General features: G+C 46.4%; 1 protein-coding gene across 1 annotated transcript in view; it reads left to right on the forward strand.

Moving 5' to 3' along the window:
* Positions 1 to 22,709, forward strand: part of TSPAN32 (tetraspanin 32) — a 32,383-nt gene that overhangs the window by 6,415 nt on the left and 3,259 nt on the right. The window contains exons 4-7 of the mRNA XM_009328529.1: positions 5,037 to 5,111; positions 19,550 to 19,651; positions 20,618 to 20,710; positions 22,315 to 22,398. Coding sequence (XP_009326804.1) covers positions 5,037 to 5,111; positions 19,550 to 19,651; positions 20,618 to 20,710; positions 22,315 to 22,398 — 354 coding nt within the window. The remainder of the gene's footprint in view (positions 1 to 5,036; positions 5,112 to 19,549; positions 19,652 to 20,617; positions 20,711 to 22,314; positions 22,399 to 22,709) is intronic.

Consider the following 22,709-nt stretch of genomic DNA (forward strand, 5'->3'; position numbering starts at 1 on the left):
CGCCGCGCCGCGGCACTCGGCGCCGGGAGTTGCAGGGGAAATGCACTGGCTAAGGGACCAGCCACCGTCACCACTGCTGGGGGGTGGCATGTCCCCAGCCCTGCGGAAATTAACGAGGGGCCCTGGGAAATACCCAAGAGCTGGTCACCAGCAACCTTATTCTCTGCTCCTTGTTCAAGCAGCTCGTCAGCATCTCAAATCGCACAGGGGAGCCTTGCTTATTCCTATAAATTTCCGCCCCTGTTCTAACTGTCGGTATCTTACAGCAAGGGCCAGCCCGCTGCTTGTTTTCCCACCAGTTCCTAGCCCCTCCCAAGGCTCATATTTAATGTCTGATCTGCAAGCGAGAAATGCAGGCAGGGAGAGCCAGCCCCTGATGGTTGCGGTGAGGTGTAATCACTGGCAGGAGGGGAGTTCAGCCCTGTGGGGCTCTGAAACTTGTTGTGGGTGTCACGTCCTGCCCTGCTGATGCCCGATGGGCTGCAGCTCGCAGGAATGATCAGCCCCCCGCTTGTAGCTTTTTTTCTGCTTGTTAGTAAAGAGGATTTTTCACCTTCCTCCACTATTGATTTTAAAGGACTTTTCCTCCCTGCAAAGCATGTGTCTTGTTTAGAAGACCATTTAATTCACTCTTTAATCAAAGAGGGAAGACACCAGAGTATTGGTGCCTGACATCTATGGCTGTATAGGAAACCGAGACACGCTTGGGGGATGTCTGCATCGATGCGGCTAATCACCACAATGCCACTTGGTAAACCAGCTACCCGGGGGAAATGCTAGCCAGGATGCAGATGGGCTTGGAGGAGCATTACCCTGGTCATTGACCCGTTGGGTGGATCCCATCTCCTTCTCGTGCCTCGGTTTCCCTACTGACTTTTTTTTTTTTTTTTTGGTCTATTTAAATTATAAGTGCTCACCCTGCCTGGCTATCTGGAGGTTTGTGTATATACAGAGGAGGGGCCTCGGTCTTTGCAGGCTTTACTGGTGCTGTCCTAATAATGATAATGGGTGTACAGTGGTTAGAAATGAGAACAGGTCAAATTGGTTAAAGCACACATATCTCAGGAGCTCGTCCTGAGATTAGCTGCATTAACAGCATCACCAGACCTGACAGATGCCACTGTGCATCCACTGACGCTTGTGAGGAAGCTGGTTTCTAGAGAGTAACTGAGAACCTAAGGATAAAAAAAAAAGTTCTAAAATCCTGAACTATTATCCCTAAAGCTCCTCTTAAACAGGGAGAGTAGTGACAGGTTTATTGACTGTCCTCCAGCCATAGTTCTGGCAAACCCTGCTTTTTGGTGATCCGTGGTCCCTCATGCAGTCAGTCCTGAACGTAAACATCCTGCAGCTCTCACGGCCCCTGAAGGCCATGTCGCTATTGAAGGGGAGGAGAAGGAAGGAAAAATGCAGTTTTGCTAGTACTGCTTGTACAAAGGAAAGACTGGCTCCGGTGGGGTTTAAGGCACCGTGTGCTGTTATCTGGTCAGATGGAGAGAGGAGAGGAAAAAAAAGCAGGGAGCAACATGCCAACCAGAATATCCTGGCTGAAATTCTTACACCTGAACTTTCCAGCCTAAAAAACACTTGTGTATAGCAAAATTTGTGTTCAGGATGCAGCAGCTGTTCCAAGCACCAGTTCCAAACAATTTCTGTGGTAAAAAGCCTTAGTGAATGCCCAATATAACCCAGTTTTTCACCAAGAGTGATGTGCCAGTAGGGCCAGCACACAGCACAGGCTGTTTGCTTTACTGTTCCCAGGTGTATCATTGTAGGCAAGTGTGTAGAGGGTCCTTAATAACACTGCAGCACACTTCAGCATCTTGCTTTCGCAATGAATCTGTCTCCTGTGTTCTCCCTCGTGGTGCAGCACTCCTGAGCGAGGCATCCGTGTGCCGCTGGGCCCCGGGGAGCAGGTGCGGGCAGAGCTGATGTGCTCAATTGGAGTCGAGGATGGATTCCTCCTTCGGACTGAGATCACTGGCTTGTGTTTGCTACGTGGAAAGGCAAAAACATCATGTGCTTTTTGATGAACTGGGTCAGGGAGGAAGGGATGCAACCTGATGGGTGCAATCTGAAATTAGCTCCCCCCTTCCCCTGCCCCTAGGCTGTGAAGTCTGGGAGGGAGCTGGCCCTTTGCAATGGCCACAGCAGCACCAAAAAACAGCTGGAGCTGAGCAGGGCACAGGTCTGCTCCTTCCCTGGGAGTGCAGGGGTTTGGCAGAGCTACCAAACACAGTCTGAGATAAAGGATCCCTCCCTCGTCCGAAGCGGACCCCCTTAACTGAAGGGGAAGCATCAGAAAGGTGAATTAAAAGATACACTAGCCAACAGACAAGATGCTGTTTCTGCGGATTCTGCCAAGTCTCTTGAAGACAAATTGTTCCTTGCAGCAAGGATGGAAACAAGGTCATTCATAAAAGAGTAATTGATGTCTGGCCGGTGACAGCCCTCCGCGGGGCTTATGTGGCTGCCTCCTGCAAAGGGAGCAGGCAGCAGCCTGTGGCTGGCTCCGAGGAGCTCCAAGGGTCTGGGAGATGGTGAACCAGCCTCAACCCTTCCACATTTTGTATGCAAACTACGCATTGCCTTTTTCTTTTTTCCTCCAAATGTCTTCTAATGTAATTAGAAAGTTGCTCTTCCAAAAGCCTTTTGGCTGGGAAGGGAAAAAGCAGTCTATAATTCATTTATAAGATGGTCTAGGAGCCATGTAATTGCTCCACACCGGCTGGATGGAGGGGGAGCTTCCCAAGGGGCTGCGTCTCGGTATTCCCAGAGAAGCTAGACAGAAATAGAGGGAGAGCCAATGCTGGAGGTGAAGAACTGAGATGTGGGGTGGAGCTGAGGAAGGTAAGATAAGAAAGAGGATTTTAATCTGCTGAGGTTTCTGGCCCCAGAGAGATGTCATAAGTGCTGGAGCTGGTGGAGGAAGGAAAGAAGAGCACGGGGGGAAACGAGTGGGAACAACCTGGAGTTGTTCTCACTCTCCAGGTTCATGGTGGGTCCTCTCGATTAAACCCTTACTGGAACCATGTGCGGAAGAGCTTTCACATTGCTATCAGTGCTAGTTTTTTCATCTGCCATAATTTTCTCTTTTTTTCTTGTCTTTGAGCTTGATTTTGGTGAAAACATTGACTTTTTTATGCTGTTTGTTTGGGGAAGAAGTTGTTGGAGGAGGTGCAAAATGCAGGGTCTGGTCCGAGTGAGGAGCAACCTGAAATGCCTGCGTAACTTCACCTCCTCCCCCCTCCAATTTGTGCTGTACCTGGAAGGGTTGAACCGCCCACCCCAGCTGGGTTTGGGCTTGGTCCTGCCATGCTTTGGTCCATGACATCTTGCCTTGAGTGCTCTTCCCCATCTTCGCTACTTGTATCCCCCTTGTCACATCAGCATTTGATCAGACTTTCCTCTCCTTTAGGGTCCCGTTTCTCCCGTTATTCCATTTCAGCTCCTGGCAAGGCAGCAAGTGATCTCACCACCTATATGGCCAGGCAGCTGCTACAAAAGTAAAAGGAGAGATCAGACATACATAATTTAAGGGTTTTCGTAAAAGCCATATCAGGGTTCTCCCCAGCGTCTGATGCAGAGCCTGAAACAAGGCAGCCCCGGAAGAGTGGGGAAATGCCAACAGCAGTCTTGTTCCTGCAGCAAAGCCCCCGGGCAGGGCATCATCCTGCCACGAGCAGAGAAACACAGCAGGCAATAGACGGACAAGAATCAGCAAAAGGCAGTTTATTGGCATGTTCACATTCATTTCCAGGATTTAAAGTAACACATTTTCCTTTCTTGCTGCATATGGAGGAGTTTGGGGCTTCTTTTTTTTTTTAAGCCATACTTTTTAAGCAAAGATTTTTTGGTGAAGCAGAACTGGTAACAGCAATGCTCTTCTTCCTCTCCTTAAGCTTGAATTTGGTAAGCTTTCATGAAAGATTTAATCTTTTTTAAGTGATTTCAGCTATATCATACTATTACAAGATTCATAGAAAAAAATTAGAAACCAAAATAAGCTGCAGTCAGTTTCCCCTGCTACATGACTTTCTGTTGGAAGAGGGACAGTTTCACAGAAGAACCTGTAAGGGCAATAATTTCCTACTGGTTCTTATTCATCATCTTTTGCCATTCCAAGACCAAGCTGTGGATTCATATTTGATGAGCCCATTTGGCCTTCAAACGCTTTACAGGCACTTTTATTCTTCCTTTTTTTAATTATTTTTTTTAATGTGAACAAGATCCTTTGGTCCAGCTGTCACAACAGGCAAGCACTGTTTACATCGGGGGTTTTTTTTGATCACATTTGTTCAAATAAAGAGACAACGCATCTAACTTCCAGCTCTGCAAGCCTAGGGAAGAAGACAAAAGTCAAGCCGCCTCCTGCATCGTTGCCATTATTGTTTAGACACTTCAGAGTCAGTTGCTGGCCTTGATTATATTTCTGTCATCCTTTTATCTAACTAGGATGGTGCTGATTTAAAGAAGGGGGCTTGGCCGTGCAGCTGCTGCCTTGCTAACAGGGTAAAGTTCAACTCCTTTTCCAGAGCAGCTTGCTCTCCATCCCGGTTACTCGCTTCTTTATGGACTATTCGTGTGAGTTTTCCCCTCTTTGAAACTGATAGCTGAGTTTTAAACGCGGGGGATTGAATCCCATGAGTGAGGAGGTGCTAGTGCAGGGCATGGTCCTGCTGCAGAGGAGGAGCATACTATAAATATAGTGTTTTTCTCTCCTTTTTTTTTTTCCCCCCAAAGAGAATTTGCAGAATAGGTTAACCGCTCCGCAGGAAGCCAGATGCTTTTTTGGTCAACGCCTTCAAATGGCCACAGTGTAATTAGAGGGCTCCTGACAGAGAATCACATTATTATCCATCTAATTTCTTTTAAATAACCAGCATTATGAGAGATATTAAAAGAAGGGGATGTTTAGCTCTAACTTTAACTAAACTTACTCAAAGGAGCATATTAAATGTGTCCCAACGGTGTTTTCACATGGCTGTTTTACTCCCCATACTGTAACTGATGGTATTTTTCCTCTTTATCCTCAGGGATTTTTCTGTTTTGCTCTGGCCTTCTGCGGATTAATCCCAGCTGCCTGCTGGAGATACACGCACAGCACGGAGGTAAGCGTTGGCTGCAAGGAAATACCACCAGCATCTTGTCAGATGGAGATTTTTTTGTAGCAATGATTTCTCCCATAAAAGGGACATCTGGTGGTAATTAAGCTGTCCATGCCGAGGTCTATCTCTGTCGCATTCGTCCTTTGCAAGAACAGGGCCACCTTCATCAGCTGCCTCTCTGATGGGATCGTCTGAAGGGAGAAGCCACGGAAACACTCATGCAGGGCAAATGCTTTGTCCTGAAGGCAACACAAAATGCAAGTCTCGTTTTAAATCGCTTTGGGATTTTTTTGCAGGGGATGTTTTGTTTGTTTTGTTTTGTTTTGTTTTGTTTTGTTTTGTTTTGTTTTGTTTTGTTTTGTTTTAATTGAGATGCTTGACTTTTGAAAAGTCATTTCCAGCCAGGTCTAATTCCTGCTAACGTCGGTTGGGACCCTCTATTCAAAGGTGGTGGCAGGTTGTGACTGCTCAGGTTGTCTCTGGCAATGGCCAGGAAAAACACCCAGGAGGTGTGTTTATTAACCGGCAGCAGTGGTACAGCAAAAACACTGGTGTGAAAAATGGTGGTTTGGTTCGCTGTCACGCTGGACCAGAAAGAGAAGATTGTATGAGGTTGAATTTGCCAGAAAGTTGGGGTTTGAATTGTTAACCCAGAGCTTGCTGGTGGTGTGGTAGATGGTGTTGGAGATACAAAGTGCTGGGGAAATCGAGTCGAGGCATGCAGAGTTGCCAGGGGACAGCCCCACGCATGGCAGTGGGTACCCTTACCCCGGGGCAGCAGACTGCTGGGGAAAGCAGAAATTGAACTTAGTATTTAGCAGCCTAAAGAATTTTTTTTAACCCTTTCCTAATTTGCTTTTTGTATATTTATTCCTATTCTCATTCAGAGGAATTTGTTGTTGTTTGGTCTTAATTCCCCTTCCTGCATCCCCGCACTGAAAATAAAAAACATTTTAAGAGACTTAGGCATGCAAAAAAATCATGACTTCTTTTTTTTGAAAGCAGAACACAGATATTTTAGGCAAGTATCCGAACTATCTAACAGTAATTCAGATAAGCGTTTGGGACTTTGCTAGATGTTTCATGCAGTGGGTCAGTCCTCGTCTCCATTTTGCTCCTCCCCCAGCCCCAGGCATGTGCCACAACTTGGAATGCTCTGGCCAGTGATGAGGATATGGCTAACGTGAAACATCATCCCGATGGATTAGGGTCACGTTGATGCTGCCAGCTCATCTCTTTCGGGTTACAGACATTGTGGGGGATTGAGGACTAGTGTGTCAGGAAAAGAGCATCAGAAGGGATTTCGTTCTGTGCTGGAGGAGCACTCCATCAAAACCCCAGAGACTCGATCCATGCTAGGACTGCGGCAATTGCACTTCTTGGGGACAAGAAGCCCTGGCCCATAACAGTTTGGTGTCCTATGCAAAAACTAAAATCCAGTCCTTTTGGGAGCAGAAGTTTAAAGGGCAAAGTCAAGGTTAAGGTGAGGGGTAAGGTCCTGCTTCTCTAGAAAGTTTGTCCAGAGCTAACCCGTCACCACAGTAGTTGAAAATTCTTTGAAATATGCAGATGGCTATGCTGGATCAGATCAAAGGTACCCACTCTCAGACAGGCACACCCATTGTTGGCCAAGGTAGGAGCATAAAACCCCAGTGAGCTCAAAGCAGTGCTTTTTCAGATGCCAACAGCTTGTGGCTCAGGTGCCTGCTGGTGGCACCTGCTGGTCCACTTTAGTGCTCTCAGTGGATTTTTCCTCCATGAATTTGTCCAGCTGCTTTGGAAACATTAGGGTGAGTGCTGACGGCACAGCAGCATCTTTTATCTCTACACTTACCTGGCTGAAGCAGATTCAATCAATGACATTGATTGAGACATCTATGAAAAAGTGTCTTTCCACAGCCTCTGCAAATATTTTCCCTTGTTTCAGGCGAAATTATCAAAATTTCTTATTTTCACACTAACAATTTAATATGGAAATAATTTTGTTTTCATGATCAACATAGAAGGGAGGCCTTGAGCAAAGTTTCCTCCTTCTTCTGCAGAAGCTTGTAATGAGGGATTGAAACAAAAGCTGTGTTAGTAAAGGAGAAATGGCACCAGAAAGTGTGTCTGGTTGGTCTTGTGAAATTGCGTTATCCAAATAGATGATTTAGTTATACTTTTAAATCCACAAACATTGAGCAGGGTGTAAAAATGCCGCAAGAAAAAGTTGTGTATTGGATTAACACAGGGATGTGCCATTCAGAAAAATATTTTGCTGAAAATATTTAATTACTACATCGTTTTTACTTCAAATTATTGTTCCGCTTTTTTGCTTTGAGTGCCCTGCCCATAAATGCATCCATGTGTTATGATTAGCTTTAGTAGTTGGTTGGGTTTCTTTAAGCAAAACAGTTTCCACTAGGCAAAATGAGGGGTTTTTGTAAAATGTTTACTTTCTGGGTAAAGAAAACCAGCAGTGTTTCTGGCAACAAAAAAATTAAAATACCCTTAGAGATCATCTTGGGTTTCTCTGCTTTCTAAAATGCAAAGAGAAACAGGGAATATAAATGAGGAAAGATTTAATTAGGAGTGTCACTTACAAAACATATGGAAATTCGGTTTCACTTGAAAGATAACCTGTCTCACCAGTGAGAAAAATGCAGATGTGAGAGAGAAATGCAGATGAGAGAGAAATGCAGATGTGTCTGCCCCTCCAGGACAGAAAGACAGGTAGTGCAGTGGCACAGAAAGCCAAATGGAGCAGGGGGAAGACTCGTGAAGTCTCATTATAGAGCCATTTGTTTGTCTGACTTTCTCAAAGTAAAGAGCAAAATTAAAGCAGGTGTCCTCCCCCAGCCGACTGCATCGGTACTGTCAGAAATAGTTAACTGTGGTAATATGGGAGGGGAAATCAAATTCAGCCAAATTGACGGGTGTCTTGTAAGCCTGATGGGATGTACACAGCTACCAAGAAAGGAAGAGAATTTGGGGATGTAAAACTGAATATGGATGCATATGCCCATCACACGTGCCTGAATCAGTGCCTCTGAGAGCACCGAGGGGCTACTGCCCCCATGTTCATGGCTAAAACAAAAATCTGCATTTTTCCCATGCAAAATAGGTTGACTTTCCAGTGGAAATCCAGACAGAAAATCAGCCTGTTCCATTTGGAAATGCCAGCTGGGAGCTGGCGTCAGTAGATCCTGTCCTCACTCTCCCCACGGGTGAGGTGCCGAACACAGGCAGCGCTGAAAGCGGAGCTCTTCCCTCCCTCTGCAAGCCAGGAGATGGGAGGTCCCTCCTGCACCAAACCATGGCAGATGCTCTCAGTGGTTTACTCCTCTTGATCAAAAAAAAAAAAAAAATCTAAATTTCCTTCATAAAGCAGACCCTTCTTACAGAAAATCATCTAAAATGGAAAAGCCCAATTTTCAGTTGAAAAATTGTTTTGATGGTTATTTTCAAGAGGCAGTAGATAGAAGTATTGTTTGAACATGATGAAAGCAAGATGCCCTTTTTGCCTTTGTGACTCCTTTAGAGACCTGTTTACAGTACTTCTTACAGAGAAGCTATGCAGAACAGGAGAAAAAGAAGAGTTATTTGTAAATATTCAATATTCTCAGACATGGGCACTGTAAACAAAATGTGAAACTTCTCATTTCCCATTCCTTTCTGCTTTTGTGACCTTCTGTAGCTCCTGAACGAATTCTTTCAGATAGATGCCATGTGTTTTAATTTCAAGTTACCTGCATCCCAGATAGGCTCAGAGTCACCTGTCTTTATTCTTGAAATAACATATACCGGAAATGCAAAAATCATGAATCTGAGGTTTATCGTGCTTTACCCTAAAAGGTTGATCCTTCTGTTCAGCATCGCAATTATTCCTGCTCTATTGACCCATCCATGTGACCAATGAATGGGTTTTGTGAGGTTCAGGCCTCCACCGTACTGTCATCTCAGGCTGCTTTGCTACCATCTGTCTGCGTTAAAGTACTTTTAATGAGGAACTAATAAACTACTCATTCTCAAAGTATGTTTGCTTGGTAGGGTCTGCAAAGGAAATGGTGAACAAAATGAGGAAGAACAAATAAGTCAGAGTAACTTCCCAGATCCTCTCCCTGTCTTGCCAGCATGTATAACGCAGCCTTTCTGTTAGCGTCTACCCGCAGTTTACAAAGAAACACTTTGCCTCTTAGCCAACGGCACCAACAGAAAAGGTGCTGCTGTCACTTGCAGAGGTCTGAAAAGTTCTCTAGGCAGGTCAGCTGCTCGGAGGAAAATCTGAAATGAAAATATTTGTAATCTGGAGGTTGTTGAAGGACCTTTTCTCCTGCTAGCTGTAGTGCTGAGCCATTCATGTTTCAGTATTTTCTAGCTCGGCTTGTTCCTGAGCCCCATCCTCACCTGCTGGGCCCAACATTCCTCCTTCACCTCTGTCCCATCACGCTCTCAAGCCCACAGCTCCAGAAACATCCCAGCCCACCCTCCAAGCCCCTGTGAAACTCAAGTGTGCTTTTCTGCCTGGCCCGAATCACTTGAGAGAGTTGATCTTTTTCCATGTCCAACCTAGCGCAGACAAGGGTCTCCACAAGGGTGATGAGCATGCTTGGTTGCCCTCCCTATGGCCATCTGGCCAAAATGTGGTCTTGGTGGGAAATGTCATCTTGGTAGGAAAGTGTCACAAACCTGTCTGAGGATCAACACCGGTGGTGCAATCAAAGCGAATGAGAGAACGACGTACAAGAGAGGGCAGGGAGGATGACCTCTACACGAGCACCTTTGATGCAACAGCTGTGGTAACCACGGAAATGATGAGGGTTTTGGCTGGTTTTCAGCCACATTAGGAAGTCCTGATTCCTGAAGCCAAAAAGCTGAGTCTTGTTTTCCAAAGTTATTTTTATGGCAACTCCTTTACCACAAACCCCTACCTGTTTAGGTGAGGTCTTTTAGTCGTTCCCAGCACAGCCCAATGCAGCTGGGACCTGGGATGCGGAGAAGGACATAGGAGAGACTTATGCCACATCTGGCACAGCTGGTGGGGAAGGCTGCTGCTTCCTCCTCCTCCTCCCCAGCTTTCCTTCTCTCCTAACCCATTAACTGCTGCTTTAAAAACCTGCCTGCAGAGGCTGGAGGACAGGGTAGCCTTGCAGCTGAGGTATAAAAGACTTTTGGTACCCTTGCTAGCCAACACAAAAATAGGTTTGGGGTTTCATTCTGGGTCTTGCCGTGAAAGAGGCCAGAGAAGTTTCAATGTCATGTCATCTTCTGCTGTTCCCCTTCTCTGCAGCAGCTTACAAGATCCTTCCGGCCCTACGACGCCGGCCCCATAAGCTGGTCAGCATGGCAGGATGTATTGACAAAAATAAAATCCTGCAACGTGAAAGGACTTTTGCAACAGAACGAGCTTTTTAATTACAGAGATTCATTTGCAGGTAAATGTTAGCTTAAAACCGATTAAATTATGATTTCCCAAGTCAGGGGAAAATTTGAAACTAAGCATTGATGCAAATAGTTGCCCATACTTCTGGCATAAAAGCCCGATTTCCCACGTTCTTTGGATGAAGAGGTTGCTTGGATTTGCACTGGCTGCAATGATATGGCAATCTCTTAATTTTCAAATGGTATCTCAAGTTGCTGGGTGATTTCAAAAGGAGGTTTTACCAGAGGCTTTGGCTCCGCATGCATAGAAAAACATTAGCTTCTTTGCGTTGCATGGCATGTACTCGGAGAATAAACGTGAGGATTTAGCTTTTCATGGAATGGGGAACACAAACCACCTGTGCACACTGGTTCTCCTGCAGTCTTGCTCTGCTTGAAACTTTCTTCAGAGGAACCTGTTTGTTCTTCCCTCCTCATACTGGGAAGGAGAAACAGAGTCTTTTACGCTTTGTTAGTGAGCAAGGTGGTATCTTTTGAGGTGGTGATTTTCTAACAGGGCCTGGGGTGCAAAGCTGGGATTAACAGTTGCAGCTGTTAAATAATGAGCATTGCTACAGCCGGGGCCGTGCTTGAAAAGAGCAGCTTCCCTCCCTTCTCTGCATGTGGGATCAGCGCTGGTCGTCTCCTGTCTGTGGCTCTTCCTCTTAACCAGCACCTTTGCGATGCCAGATGCAGCATTGCCTGGATCCCCAGGAGGCAAATCCTGTCTTTTTGTGCTCAAATCCAGCACGTGCATGTGCATTGCTTGTTTCTGCAGGTATGCAAGGAGTGACCCAGCACTTCCCAGGTAATTTCTTAAACGGGATTGTAGAGGTCCTTCCAGTGGCAAACCAAGTCCGTGGTTTTTCCAGGGTGTGTTTGTTTCTGTCGCTCCCGCTAGTGGTGTGAGTTGGGGCAAATTCTTACAGGGTCCAGTCCGTCTCATCTGAAGGCAATGCTTAAAGGCAGGCTTAAGTCCTGGAGATTTTAATGGGACTTAAACACAAGCTGAAGGTGTGTTCAGGTGCTTTCTGAAACCAGACCCGAAGCATACAGCTAGTTTCCTTTTGTTTTCTGATTCAGTGGGGCTGGATCAGGATTGTAGCCACTCATGGGGGGTCTTTCAACAGCATTTTCAAAAAGCAGTGACTTGGCTGCCAAAACACTGAATAATCTTGCTGTTATTCTGCCAGGCACAATCACTTTAAAGTAAGCACTGAGCTTTTCCCAGTCTCTGAAGTCTATGGAAAAAACAAAAGAGGGGGAAAACCCCTCCCCCTTCCTTAGTGTTTTTAAATATCGTGACTCTTTCCTAGCTTTTATGTTCTCATCACACAGTAACGGCCCGCTCCCCCCAGTGAGACTCTGCTGTCCTTTGTCTGATGTGCCACACAGGCATTCGCACTCATGGATTTTATAATTTATCACTGCCCTGACGCTGAACCCACACGGCCCCGTTTCTGCCGCTTTCTGTGGCAGAGTGTTAGCTGGAGCTCCCGTCTCCAGCAACTTCAGCTGTGGTACCCGAGGCCACTTGGATGGTCGCTGTCACCGTGGCACATCCAACCTTCCCGTGGCTGTAGGATGCTCACCATAGCAGGGCAGCCACCACCAGCTCAGAGGTGGCAGTACTGCACTGGGGCCAGCTCTATTGCTGATACAACTTTTTTTTTAAGCTAAAACTCTTTTCAATGTTTTTCAATACTTTCTGTTGGGAAGCAGTCTTGCGTGGCAGTGGTTTCAAGTACTATGGGCGAGAGAGCGGGGATGACTGAGATAATTTGACCACGGGAGGTTCATAAGTTGCTGGGTTGTGTGTCTGAACAACGGGAGCACAAAGGATCGGTGTGGGCCCTTGGCAGCATGTTGGGTTTGCAGTTCTGTTATAAAATGGACTGAAATACTTAAAGTTTGCTTAAAAGAACAACCAAACAAAAAGCAAACCAACAAAAAAAACCAAAACCCGAAGAAGACCTTGGTACACTGAGGCTGGTGTTACTCACAAGGGATGCAGCCCCAGATCTGGAGGATTTGAGGAAAAAACTTGTTGGTGTTGATTAACTGCTTGCTTGGGTTTTCTGTGCTTCCTTGTAAAGCATCTGGTGCTCTGCCACAGTCACAAAGCAATGCTCCTGGCTGCATCTGAGTAGCACAGAGGTGGCCTTGGGGATTTATGGCTTGGCTGAGCATGAGGCTGTGATGTCCCCCTGCCCACTGGCTGAGTGGGTTGTATAATGCCCATACAGCTAGACTTTTGCTGTTGTTTTGGGGCATGGAGATGGGAAATGAGGAGGAGGTGAGCAGTGTAACAGCTCAGCACTTTCTCCTGTTTTAAATGTTTTGCACAAGGACCTGATGGAAGCGCTGGGATCAGAGAGAAACAGCTTTGTAAGGTTTTGCTTTTCCTGAATTTTTCATTCCACAATGGTTTTTGTTCTCTCTCCTTCTCTGTATTCACTCAGTGATGGATCAAAAGATGGTCAGGGGTTGCCTGGTCCTCTTCCAATACCAGAAAGTGGGGGGAAGTGCATGAGTTATTAAAAAAAAATTATATATGTGTGTGCATGTATGTATGCATATATAATATATATGTATTTATATATACTGGAAAGAAAAGGTGAAAACCATTTAGCTAAAAGCCTCATCTGGATCTTGCTCTTCTTGCATCGGTGGTCCCCAGTGACCACCAGCAGTCAGAGGGGGAGCAGCACCTTCTTATCTTGTGCGATTTTCCATGAGGGGCCTCAAAGGCTGCTTTGGTTTGCAGTGCTGGCCGGATTTCTGCAGCTAGGATTGATTGGCTTCAGGAAGGCTGGAGAGGTGGGGAGCTGACATGCGATTAAGGAAATATAAAGCTGCGGCAAGTTGTAATGACTGTGTTAGATATGGCAATGAAGACCTGGTCGAGCATGGGGCGGGGGGAGCCTGTCTTACCATGTGCTCGATTCACGTGGTGGGAGTTGCTCTGCAACCTGGCTAAAGCACCCAGAGCAGTTTTCCCTCCCGTTTCACTGCAGTTGCACTGTTGCTTTATCCACACCCAAGCAGTTGCATCTGCCCACCCCTCCCGTCCCGCTCCCTTCTGACATGCTGTGAGCACATGTATTTCTGCACACCGGGAAGGAAAGGGAAGATAGAGAGAGTGAAATGCAGAAGTGTTTTTCTTACTGGAGGGAGGAAGGATTTTGAGCCCGTCAACCACTTTATTCCAGTTTCACATCTTAACTGACTAACTTGCAGTTTATAGCTAAGTGAGAGGTCTGCGGTTGCCACTGCTGAAGGGATATTTCTGAGTGGCACTAGTGAGTACAACCCTCTTGGCGATGCTGAAAGAACATGAAGTGCTGAGGTTGCAGTTCCTTCTGAGGCTGCGGCGCGTGTGCTCGGTTTGGTTCCTCAAAGGCACGAAGAGCCACAGGAGAGGAGGATCCTCCTTCTGCTTTCCATGCTTGCCTTCCTCCTCTGTCATGTCAAGAGCGTTCCTGTTAAGCAGAAAGGAGAGAGGTGGGCTTGTCTTTGAGACAATCCTGACATCTCCTTTCACTATGTTCTCCTTGAGCTCCAGCTCTTCAGAGAGATTTTTGGCCAACAACTGTTGCAAAGATGGCTCACTGAGTAGGTCTCAGACTGTTCTTCTTGGTACAAGTCTACATTAGTTTTCCAACATACATTGAAGCGACTAGCTCAGGTTGCCTAGGCATGGGTATTCACTGGCAGCAGGAGGGGGATTCATTGACACCTCTGGCTTGCGAAGGGATCAGGAACTGAAGGCTGACCTCCTCATCTGATCTTTCTGTTCCAAATCCAGTTACAGGTAAAAATTATCCTTGATAAATAACCCAAGTCAAAAATGTCAATTTTCCTCTTGAAGGAGGTAAGACTGAAATTTGCTTTAGTTTCTAATAACCAAGGGCAAAAACACTAATGGCTTAGAGTAAATGCCTTCCTGCAGTCATAAATTCTGCTTCTTGGGGGATAAAGGACTTAGAGGATGATAAACAAGCTCAAAATTCCTTCTTTCTTTTACTTTAAGTGAAAAATGCTACTCTATTGAGTCAGCTGGAGTCAGCCACATCAGTCTCAGTGGTGATTTTCCATTTGTTGTATCCAACAACCCATCAATATCATCCCTAAATGAATGTTTCATTAAGGAATGCAGACAGAAATGGGAGGCGGCAATTATTTGACTAATTTAGAGCTGGAACATTTCACCCAGCATCTTCCAGGAAAAGAATGACTGTAAGGTGTGACCTCCATATCACTTAACCTGGAGATTTTTCTTAAGCCAAAGCTAAGCTGATGCTTCATCTTCAGCTGTCGGTGTTTTTTATTGATGAGCATTGCAGGCACAGTCTCCTTCCAAGGGAAAGCTTCATCCAGAAGTACTCCTCCAGCAGTAGGTCACAGCACGTCACTAGGAACAGGAAAATCCACTTGACCATAACGATGCTAATGTGCGGGGGAGTGTAGGACCTTTCAAAAAGAAGCCCACACAGACTTTCTCTTCTCCAGCTGTATTGGTCCATTACATGCTAACTACTGTCTGAGTTAAGGGATGGGGCACAGTTGTGGTTTTCTTAAAGCATGTTACTAACACTATCAGCATAACCACTCAAACTCGAAAGGCATCCTGTTGCTTAACCGTGAGAGAAAGCACCCTGATTATTTTTAATATTTTTTTTCTCCAACACCTGATGTAAGAAATGGAAAAAGATAATTATTTTGAGGCAATGGACTGAAAATTGCCCATCAGTGCAGGGCGGGATGGGAATATGTTGAGGATGGCACAAAGCAGTGCTGCAGACTAGCTCTTCACTGTGTTATGTCCCAGATCAAAGGAAAATGCAGGGATCAACTTGCATCTGCTGGATAAAATAATGTTGCAAATAAAGATAGGTCATGAAACCACGTGGTGACTTTGTCTCATGCTTTCAGGTTTTATTTTTTACATCATTAGCTATACATGAGTTAGCATGCCATTTTGGGCTGGATAGATGCTGCCATTTGTGACCAGTGCTTCAGAGCTCGGCTGCAGCTCTGAGTATAAACATAACCCCATCCCAGACAGAAAAGTTGCTAAGATGATGGTTCATTAGTGTAATCTTTTTTGCTCTTGTATGTCTCCTTGTTAAACCAGACCTCTCGTACACTCTGTGGCACGATCTCCTGCACAGAAGGAAACAGCCAGTGATAAATACTGAGATTTCATACTTTATACCTACCTCTGAAATATTTAAATGAGAAAGCTCTCTGCAGTAACCTTTGAAAACAGACCAGCACGTTGTATGAAGACAACAATTTTCCTCTCCAAAATCAAATGATCCTAGAAAAAATCAGAAAGATGAAGTGGAGGAACTACAGTCAATTCATTCTACAAAATGGTTTTGTAGTTTGATATTCCCTTACCAGGACCTGAGTAGCGTATTCAGATAATACCTGGATATAAATGCTAGATATCATTGCTAGATAGAAATGCTGAGAATGACTAATCAGCAAATTGTACTCTTAGGCTTGCCCAGACACACATTTTAAAAGGAAATTATTGCTATAAAACATTTTACACTTAATCCTTTGTGCTTTCAGTTCTTGGAGGCTGCTTGACAAAATGAAAAAAATCAGTAAATAACTGAGAAGCCAGCTCACAAGCAAGCTCAGAAACAGGGTGCAATTGAAGTCTTTAGTAGCGTCCTGGTTTCGGCTGGAATAGAGTTAATTTTCTTCCTAGTAGCTGGTATAGTGCTGTGTTTTGGATTTAGCATGAGAATAATGTGATAACACACTGATGTCTTTGTTGTTGCTAAGCAGTGTTTATACTAAGTCAAGGACTTTTCAGCTTCCCATACTCTGCCAGCGAGGAGGTGCACAAGAAGCTGGGAGGGAGAATAGCCAGGACAGCTGACCCAAACTGGCCAGAGGGATATTCCATACCATGTGACATCATCCTCAGTATATAAGCTGGGGGGAGTTGGCTGGGGGGGCAGAAATTGCTGCTCAGGGGCTGACTGGGCATTGGTAGGTGAGTAGTGAATGGTTGCATCACTTTTTTTTTTTCCCTTTCCCCGGGTTTTTGTTTTTCTCTCTCATTTTACTTTCCATTACAATGTATTATTATTATTATTATTTTATTATTTTAAGTATTAAACTGTTCTTATCTCCACCCACGAGTTTCCTTACTTTTGCTCTTACAATTCTCTGCCCCGTCCCACTGCGGGGAGGGAGGGTGAGCGAGCAGCTGTGTGGTGCTTTATTGCTGACTGGGGTTAAACCATGACAAAGGCCTTTAGTCATTATATACCTGGAGATTACCCTTATCACCATAACCATCACTGTAGTGGAGCTGGCTGTGAAACGACGACTGCTCGTGGTTTCTTCCCTTATTGTTTCCAACAGTTGGAATAATTTTCTGCCATAGCTTTGTTATGACAATCTTGTTCCTTCAATTCTTTCCTAGCCACTCTTTTCCTTCAAACAGCCTTAGTCTCAATGTTTAATGTCATTGCATGGTACCTCAAACAATGAGGAAGGTGCAAATGTGCACCACTGCTTCAGGCAGGACCTCTCCTGGCCAAATCGATCCTCTCATGATTTCACACAGCCAGCAGGAGCTTGCCAGTGTGGCAGGTGCCACAGGCTATGGGCAGCGGCCAGCAGCTGCCAACATCTGGGCAGCTCACCTGCCCTCCTCCCAGGTTGCTTAGTGTAGCATGACAACCTGAGAAGCTGCTGAGGAGGACGTCAGCCTCAGTTGGGCCCTGAGGCTTATTAGCAGGACAAAACACTTGAGCATTGACTTTCCTGCATAGTGAATTGGTTCTGGTGGCATGGTCAGAGCCTGCTCTACTGCTAGGGAGCCTGTGATGGCCTTTGCAGATGAAACGTCACTGGACAAAGTCTCATGTTACCTTGGTTTAAGTTGAATACAGTTGTAAAGTAAGCAGCCAGATCACAGGAGCATTTTTGCCGGTTTTTGTGAGGTTTGGGGGAATGTGCCCAGGCGGGCAGAGGGCTTAAAACTACCTGTCCCAGCATTTCCTGGCCCAGTGTTCAGTAGAACTTTAATGTTAAACTTCTGGATTGTTTTCAACACTTGAATCCTAGCTTGAACCTAGCAACTTGCTTGAACCCCTTTTTATTTTTTTTTTTTTTAAGTCATCAAAATTTAGGCCTTTTGGAGGGAAGCTCAGCATCCTGAGCCTAATGATAAATATGAAAAGGCAAAAATAGCATGTGCAGCACCATTGCCTTACCAAGATCCATATATATGCTGTCACAACACAAAATAGTTTTTATTCCTTCATCTTAGACAGGGGTTGGGATATTCAAAAGGTAATAATCTCTTGGTTTAAGAAGCCGGCTGCTCTGTTCTTCCTTCCTTCCTCAGCAACACGAGACCACAAGAGGAGGTCAAAAGATTATTCTTTTTTCATTATTCTTAATCCAATTCTTCAGTGGAAATGGACACTTTTTTTATTGAATCCATTTACTTAATTGCTGCTGCTGGAAAGCTATTTCATGGCCCACAAGAAGTTAGAAAAGCTTGGATGTTTTCCTTTTTATTGTGGTTTAAGGTTTGTTTAGGGGAAGGATGGTGCACAAGTCTGCTAGAGATCTTGTCTTACTGCTGTGCCCATCCCACTCGGTGCACTCTGATACACGGGGGTGACAGAATGAGCATCCTTCCTCCTCACCTGTGTGGGGCAGCTCAGCATCGTGCACCTTGCTACAGTGGATTTTTTCCTTGGCTCAGAATATCTGTGCCCTGTCCATCATCGGACCTCTCTCATTAAAGCTGGGTTGCCTCTGCCTCACCTACTGATTGCTCCATGACAGGTGATGGAATGTCCTGGGGGGACAGCAGCTCTGCTGCAGATAAACGCAGAGAAACCCCCAAGCCCCTCCACTTCTATGCCATGTTGATAGCTGCGGAAAATCTTCCGATGTGAGCCTTTAAACTCTGTTCCTGGTGGCACGGAGCCAAGTCGGATACAAGTAATCTTCTCAACCTCCCTCTCTCCCCTCCCTGGTTATCAACCTCCATTAGTTGCTTGCATTTTGGACAGCCAGGCGGGGTACAGCAATATTGCAGTGATGGCTGTAATCACCTCGAATGACCCTGGTTTCACCCCCAAGCACACGGCGTTGGGTTTTTTTCCCCTAGAGTAATTTCCAAGCACAGCCCCTTAAGACTGAGCTGAAAAGCCTCACTGAGAGATGGCTCTGCTCCCGGACCGCCCGTCCCTCCCTGCGCGGCCACCCTCTCTGTCTGTCTTGCCGATCGATTTTTACCTCTTGAAAGCCAAACGGTGCCTGCAGGCCCTCTCGGATCGATGCTGGTGAGGAAGTGAAGGAAAACAAAAGGAAGAAATAAGGTTTTGACTCCAGGTGCTGAAGGCAATTGTCATTTTTTTTTCCCTTTGAAACCCAAGCGGGAGTTGGCTGGGATCTGCCAAGCTGCGAGTTCTCACACATTTGGTAAATATTTAGCGTCTGATTCACCACTGAATCACTCTGTTATTTTTTTGGCTCTATTTGGAGGAACTCCTCCACCACTGGGATAACGCCAGCCATCTAAGGTCCTCTCACCTTTTTATTTTAGCATCTCACAGTCATGTATGCCTGTCCTCACAGTCACCCATCGGGACAGGGAGACAGTGTCATCCCTGCTTGGCAGAGGGACTTGGAAGCACACTAGTCACAGGCACCAGAGTTCATCTCTGACCTTAAATCCAAAACTGGCCAAAAGCTCCAGCCATCAGCTGGTAAGACGCTGACGTGATGCCAAAGGGTCCACGCGTAGCAGAAGGTGGTACACCTGCAGCATCACAGCCTCTCTCATGAGACTCGCCATGCTGTAGGTGCCCCTTGGTGCATGGTGGGTCGTACACCAGCTGCTGCTGCCACATGGTGGTCATTTAATTAGCTGCACTACTTGTCTTGCTATACCTGGGAGACCTTCTGGGGGGATGTGAGAGGAGCATATTTCCCTCCAGAGATGACTGCAGTCAGTGTTTTCCATGTACACATCTCTGCTTTCATCACAGGTGGAAAACAGCATGATGGATGTGTATGATCTTGTGTACGAGGAGGTGAGGAGGAACGCCTCCAGCTTCAGGAGGCACGAGCTGACTGCCATCCACGAAGCAGTAAGTTGTCTTTCAGCCTTAGCAGAAAACCTTGTCCTGGGGTATCTTCCCAATAGTTTCAGCAGGCTGGGACTGATGCCTGTGCTCTGCCTTGTGGATGCTGCAATGCCATTTTCCCTTGGGAACCGAGTCCTCCAGCCTGCTGTGAAGTCTGCTCCTCCCTTCCTACTCTTCCTTTCCCAGGTTTGACCAACCAGGTTGGGAGGGGGAAGGTTTCCCCAGGAGGAAAGGGCCACCTACCTGACCATCACTCTGGTGTGAGATCTTCAAAGCTTTCCAAAGCTGTTTTCATCTGTGCTTCTCAAAACACAGAAAGGGGCAAATGTGTCTCATTGCAACAATGGTGGTGGCCCTCAGAGCCATGACCAGGTGTGGTGGTGCTTGCTCTGCAGGGCTGTGGAGCAGCACACCCAGAGTCCCCCTTGGCAAGGAGAACCAGACACAATACCCAGCTTCATCAGTTGCTTATTTTAGCCACTTTAATTGATGGAGAAACAGTCCTTCTACTCCTTTTTTTTTTCTTCCCCTTCTGCTAGAGCTCCAAGCTGGCCAGTTCACCCTGGCTATAGGAAACCAGCTCCACAGTGGGTGTTGCTGGGGACCCCCCCCCAGCCCATAGCAAGCACTGGAAACATGAGTCTGTGCATCCCTGGGTTTTCCAGAGCAGCCACTGTGAGAGCTGGTGTGACCATGGAGGGAGGGCTTGGCCCCAGCCCCAGGCAGCAGTCCTGGAGGAGCACAGAAAAGTTTGGGGCCAGATCCATCCACCTCCTCTGAATTTAACCTCCATTGCTACAGTTGTTGATTGCATACCTACTTGCTTCGCTCCTTGCAGCCCTGGTTGTATAGCCCTGCCTGGGGCAGCAAGGGAGGAAGGGTGGCCCATCGCTGACACCTCCTGCCACAGCAGTTGGTGGCGAGGGGAGAGCCCAGCAGGCAGCTGGCAGACCTCTCCCTCTCTTCCAGTTTCTGTGCTGCGGGAAGCGCTCTCCATTTGGGGACACGGACAACGTCGAGCGCAAGACGTGCCCATCTGGCCAAGTGCGTGATGCGGGACAGGTAAGGGAAAGGTTTCTTCCACCCCACAGTGGGGTTGTGCTGCTACTCGCTAACTGTTAAAACCTCACTGGTGTTTAAGCGTTAATGAGAATTGTGGCTTTTTCATGGTTTGGTGTTGCTATGGATTGGGGTTTGTTTTGTTGGGGTTTTGTTGTCTCAATAAGGAGGCGTCTCACCCACTGGAGGAGCCCCGGTGGATCAGCAGGTCTCAGATGTGCAGATGTGGTTTCCTTCGCAGCTCTAGAAAGCCTTCGGAATGCTTGTGTTTGCAGCCTGTCATTTCCCTCCAGCTTCCTTCTCATCTCCTACCTCTGCAGAGAGTATGAGATATCATACTCATATCATATCACAGGCATATGTCTGAGCTCAAAAAAACTGTTGGACTTTTCCATGTGACACTAGTTTCTGAGGCTTAAAAAGCGTCCCACTAACAGCAAATGTGGAATTTGCTGTTAATTCCTTTTTCCCAGGGCATTAAATAGGTATTTAAATGAGAGACTTACGAAGCAGGATGATGATGCCCAGCAGTAGCTTCATCAAGTACACTTCATTCCTCCTCTTTGCAGCATCTCAGTGAGGCTGATGGAGAAGCCACCGGTATTAGACTGCCTCTGTGCTGAAGCTGCAACATAGACTTCATACTCTCTGAGCAAATCTATTGTATGATTATTTTTCTTCCACTGGAGTAGCCAAATCCGCTGAAGCAGCTAAAGCCGCCAGCATCAATATGTATGTTGTCCCTAGGAAAAACAAAACCATGTTGCTACAGCTATACAAAAACATTGTTGTTAGGTGAAGATGTCAAGCGCTAACAGGATGCCGTGATGCGCAGCTCGTCACATCTTGAAGCAGGGTCGAACTTGGCTCAAAGAGCAGGAAGGCAGAGCAGAGCAAAACCAGGCACCGTGGGGGTGACTCTGTTCCCCCCAGGCTAATGGTTTGCGTTTCCTCTGGTGGCGAGCCGGGGGAGGTGGGTGGGAGGATGAATTTTGCAACCTGGGGAACCACAGTTTGGTAGCTGCAGTACATTCAGTCTCTGGCTTTGAGCACTCTTACCTCACCCTGCAAATCACTTTATCAAGGGCATGCTCTTGCATTGTTGAAATGGCTCTCTTGGCTAACACCTCCTGGATTTCTGTGGGGCTGCTGGCATGCTTAAGGCTAATGTATATTAATGCTTGCGACACCTTGCAAAACTGAGCTGTTCATTAGTATCTTTGGGGAACGTATTTATCATTATGGTGTGCTCTGCTTTTCCACCTTTTCATTTCCCTCTTTCCATTTTCCAGTGGGTGGAAAGAAGAAAGTTTGTGCATGACCCCACTTACCTGTGCTCACACACATCCCCCACAGTCCAAAACGCATCACACCAAGAAAATCGTAGGCATATTGTAGTAATAGAAAATGTACCACAGGTGTTTGTCTTCCCAAATTGCAGCAAGCAGTAGAAAAAAGGAGAGCTGCCCACGGAGCAGCCCAGCTGTGCAATGTTGCATCCCCTTCTTGCCTCCCTTTCTATCTGGGGTTGTGGCAAGTGCTGTTGGGGGGATGAAGCCCCCCACCGAGCTGCTGCTGTGCTGCAAGGGATGTCTCTCTCCTCCCAGGACTGCCTGCGAGAGATCCAGGACTTCCTGAAGAAGCACATGGACTTTGTCTCCATGCTCCTGGGCATCACCATCGGCTTCACGGTAGCTATGTCTGTTCCTTCGCATTTTGGCCCCTAGAGGCAGGCTCCAATGGGGAAAGCGTATCCTAAATTAGCCCCCAGAAGCTAGGATTTTGGGTGATTTTGGAGACTGGCAGCAGAGAAACAAGCGGTGGTGGACTCCACCATGGAAATTAGAATCATAGAATCATAGAATCATTAAGGTTGGAAGAGACCTCTAAGATCATCGAGTCCAACCGCCAACTCAACACCACCATGCCCACTAAACCACGTCCCTAAGCGCCTCATCTACCCATCTTTTAAATACCTCCAGGGATGGTGACTCAACCACTT

This window comes from Pygoscelis adeliae, unplaced genomic scaffold, assembly GCF_000699105.1.
Source record: "Pygoscelis adeliae isolate BGI_AS28 unplaced genomic scaffold, ASM69910v1 Scaffold166, whole genome shotgun sequence".
Lineage (NCBI taxonomy): Eukaryota > Metazoa > Chordata > Aves > Sphenisciformes > Spheniscidae > Pygoscelis > Pygoscelis adeliae.